The following is a 4,735-nucleotide window of genomic DNA, read 5'->3' on the forward strand; positions in this document are numbered from 1 at the left end:
CCTTAAACTTTGAACATTTGGACTGCATATGTCTGGGTGTGTCAGACATTGAGGAACCAAAGAAGCCCCAGAGCAGAAAACAGGAAGTACTTGGCAGAGCCTAGGTAAGGTGTTGTCAGGTTACACCTGTGCAAAGCTGGTTGCCATTAAAATGTCAGTAGTAAAAGATGACCTGAGAGGGTGTGAGGCTCAGCACAGAGATATCCATTACAGGCTACAGCTTGCACCACAAGACGCACTTGTGCCCTACATTAAGTCCAATCCAGGTGCTTCAAAATAGTGGCAGGCCACAACTCTGCAAAAGGTTCAATTTAGGAAAGTCGAAACAGGTTACTATCTGTACTGCTGCAAATGGTCCCAAGGCTGCAGTTGAGATTTATTCCCTACCTCATCTTCCATCCATTCTATATTTCCCTCCCTCTAGCTCTGCACCAAGGCTAATAAAGTATAAGCTAGACTAAGAGGAACTTGCTACTGTAGGAGGTGAGCAACCAGAACCTGTGAAATGTGTTCAATTTCGATTAAAATTCAAACTCACCCAGCATCTGGTTCTGTTGGACCCCAAGAATGGAACTGATTGCTGGTTGTATAAATAACAATTATTTTGTGAATCACTATTGCTGGAGGAAATATGCTGTATCTATTCTGTACTTTGAGGCAGAAAAAAATAAGAGGTTGAAAACTACTAATCTAGAAAGCCACTAGTATTATATTTGAAAATTCAATTTGAATTTAAAATGTTCTAGAGAGTAAATATCTTGCTTAGATATGCACAACTGAAAGTTGGGCATAGTGTCATGCCCCTACAGCCCCAGATACTTGGGAGGCTGGGGCAAACCTGAGCAACATAGCAGGGCCTTGTCTCAAAAAAAATAAAATAAAAGGTTGTAGTGGTATAGCTAAGTGGTAGAGTGCTTGCCTAGCATGTACCAGGTTCTGGGTTCAATTCCCAGTACAGGGGGAAAAAAAAGATTAACAATAAATAAATAAATAAATAAATAATGTTATATATGTACAAATGATCACTTATAATTTTTGAGATAAAGAAATACTCTTGGGGAGCGCGGAGCCTGCCGGGAAGGTGCCGGGACAGTTACTGAGCCGATCGGCGGCGGCCGAAAGTAGGCTTGGACATGCAGAGCACCGAGAATTATAGTGAACATCATTCATAACACTTCTGATTATCATCCAAAAACTTTAAGATTTCTGAATGTGGCTTTTGATGGCTCAGGCGATTGCTTAATTGCTGGGGACCATCAAGGAAATATCTATGTTTTTGACTTGCAGTCAAACAGGCTTCTGTCCTGATCCGGAGCCCAGGTGTCTGTGCTATGCAGAATCTGAAAACAAGCCACAGGGAGAACGCTGAGAACCCTGAGAGCCAGGAAATGGAACTGTTAACATTTATGGATATAGCCATTGATTTTACTGAAGAGGAGTGGGAATGCCTTCAGCCTGCTCAGAAAAATTTATATAGAGATGTGATGCTAGAGAACTATAGAAACTTGGCCTTCCTGGCCATGAATCCTAATCATATCCAAGAATATTCACTAGAAAAGGGAATACAACATATATTACATGAAGTGATAAGTGCAAAATATGGAAGTTGTGATCTTGACTATTTACCACAAAAGAAAACATGGAAAAATACAACTGAGAGTGAACACCAGGAATCATATAAAAAATCAGGCCTTGTTCATCACCAGAGAATTTATACTGGAGAGAAGCCCTACAAATATAAAGAATGTCGCAAAGCTTTTAGTAAAAAAAAAGGTCTTATTTACCACAGAGGAACCCACAATGGAGAGAAGCCCTACAAATGTAAAGATTGTGGCAAAGCTTTTGGTAAAAAATCAAACCTTATTTGCCACAGGATAACTCACACTGGAGAGAAGTCCTACAAATGTAAAGATTGTGGCAAAGCTTTTCGTCAAAAATCACTCCTAATTTGCCACATCAGAACTCACACTGGAGAGAAGCCCTACAAATGTACAGAATGCGGCAAAGCTTTCGGTCAAAAATCATCCCTGATTTGCCACATCAGAACTCACACTGGAGAGAAGCCCTACAAATGTACAGAATGTGGCAAAGCTTTTCGTGACACATCAAACCTTATTCGCCACAGGAGAAATCACATTGGAGAGATGCCCTACAAATGTAAAGAATGTGGAAAAGCTTTGTGTCAAAAATCAGACCTTATTCACCACATGAGAACTCACACTGGAGAGAAGCCCTACAAATGTAAAGATTGTGGCAAAGCTTTTGGTAAAAAATCAAACCTTATTTCCCACAGGATAACTCACACTGGAGAGAAGCCCTACAAATGTAAAGATTGTGGCAAAGCTTTTGGTCGAAAATCAGAGCTTATTTGCCACATCAGAACTCACACTGGAGAGAAGCCCTACAAATGTACAGAATGTGGCAAAGCTTTTGGTAAAACATCATCCCTAATTTGCCACATCAGAACTCACACTGGAGAGAAACCGTACAAATGTAAAGATTGTGGCAAAGCTTTTGGTAAAAAATCAAACCTTATTTACCATAGCAGAACTCACACTGGAGAGAAGCCCTATAAATGTAAAGATTGTGGCAAAGCTTTTTGTCTAAAATCAGACCTTATTTGCCACATCAGAACTCACACTGGAGAGAAACCCTACAAATGTACAGAATGTGGCAAAGCTTTTGGTCGAAAATCAGACCTTACTTGCCACATCAGAACTCACACTGGAGAGAAGCCCTACAAATGTACAGAATGTGACAAAGCTTTTGGTCGAAAATCACACCTTACTTGCCACAGCAGAACTCACACTGGAGAGAAGCCCTACAAATGTACAGAATGTGGCAAGGCTTTTGGTCGAAAATCAGACCTTACTTGCCACAGGAGAACTCACACTGGTTAGAAGCCCTACAAATGTAAAGATTGTGGCAAAGCTTTTGTTCAAAAAATAGACGTTCTTCACCACAGCAGAACTCACTGGAGAGAAGCCCTACAAATGTAAAGAATGTGGCAAAGCTTTTACTCAAAAAACAGGCTTTATTTGCCACAGTAGAACTCACACTAAAGAGAAGCCTTACAAATGTAAAGAATCCAGCAAAGCATTCAGTCAAAAATCACACCTTATTTGCCACATCTGAACTCACACTGGAGAGAAGCCTCACAAATGAAAAGTATGTGACAAAGTTTTTATTCAAATATTACACCTTATTTGCCACAGAAGAATTTACGCTGGAGAGAAGCCTTACAAATATAAGGAATGTGGCAAAGCTTTTAGCAATAAAACAGGCCTTATTCACCACAACAGAACTCACACTGGAGAATAACCCTACAAAAGTGAATAATGTGGAAAAGTTCTAATAAAAAATAAAACTTTATTCACCACAGCAGAAGACATCCTGGTGAATGTGAAATGTGAATAAAGTAATAATACTTTTAAAGAAAGACTAAACCTTGGGGCTGGGGTTGTAGTTCCGTGGTAGAGTGCTAGCCTTGCATGTTTGAGATCCTGGGTTCGATCCTCAGCACCACATAAAAATAAATAAGTGAAATAAAGGTATTGTGTCCAACTACAACTAAAAAATAAACATTAAAAAAGAAAGACTAAACCTTATTAACAACAGAATTTATACAGAAAAGGACCCCTACAAATTGAAACAATGCAGCAAAGCTTTTAATAAGAAATCAATTCTTTTCACCACTAGGCTACTTATCCTGGAAAGAAGACATCTAAATGTAGAGAATGTAGAAACATTTTAATTATATATCATATATTACTAGACATCAGAGAAAACACCCTGGAGAGAAGCTCTACAAACAAGACCATTGTACCATTACTCTAAGAAAGGGACAACATTTAATCCTCACCACGATAACCATAGCATAGAGAAAATTTTGAAATGTGAAAATTGACAATGTGACAATGCCTCCAAAATTTATTCAGCAATACTCAGCACCTGTGGATGCATACTGGTTAGAGAAAATACAAATGGAAAATTGTAGCTACATGTTTCTTAAACACTGCTTATTTTTGGAGAATTCATTGTGCCCAGAAACCCTAAAAACTTAAATAATATATCCAAAATGTATTTAAGTTTTAAATTCATTAAACTTCTGAAAACTCATACTAGTAGTAAATATTGAACAGATTTTGTTCAAAATGTATGCCTCATATAACAATGAAACATTTATAATAAATGTGAGAGTATAGTAAAGTTATTATCTATATATTACACCTGGATGTATATGAGTATCAATAAAATACTTAACTCATTTAAGTTTAAAAAAAAAAAAAAAAAGAAATACTCTTTATGCTTACATGAAAATTAACTCTCTCCTTCTTAGCATGGCCTCTAGAATCCTGTTTTATATAAAAACAGGTCACCAAGTTCCTTAATTTATTACGGTGCTCTAGTTACTTTTAAGACAACTAAATAAAAATTTTATACCATTGCTTTTTAACATAAAATCACTAAAGAGATTTTTTTAAAACTCACTAAAGAGATTTTTTAAAACTCAGAAAATAAAAACAAGCAAAAAACAAAACACACACACACACACACACACACACACACACACACACACCAAATCTCTGATTTCATTTAAGTCCTACATAGAAAATTAAAACTCAGTTTGAGATCAGGTCTACATTTGGCCAAGGACTTGTTTCCTGCTTCTTCTTCATCTTTTTCCTCTTCCTCCTCCTTCTAATTTTTTTTAATTGAGACATAACATTTATAC

The 4,735-nt window shown here is 37.3% G+C and overlaps 1 protein-coding gene across 1 annotated transcript; it reads left to right on the forward strand.

The window, feature by feature from the left end:
• The first annotated feature begins 1,174 nt into the window (after positions 1-1,174).
• LOC144257258 (uncharacterized) lies at positions 1,175-4,053 on the forward strand. The gene has a single exon (XM_077803399.1). It carries the CDS (start codon positions 1,332-1,334, stop codon positions 2,898-2,900), a length of 1,569 nt encoding a protein of 522 aa, XP_077659525.1. The 5' UTR covers positions 1,175-1,331; the 3' UTR covers positions 2,901-4,053.
• The last annotated feature ends 682 nt before the right edge of the window (positions 4,054-4,735 follow it).

This window comes from Urocitellus parryii, chromosome 10, assembly GCF_045843805.1.
Source record: "Urocitellus parryii isolate mUroPar1 chromosome 10, mUroPar1.hap1, whole genome shotgun sequence".
NCBI lineage: Eukaryota > Metazoa > Chordata > Mammalia > Rodentia > Sciuridae > Urocitellus > Urocitellus parryii.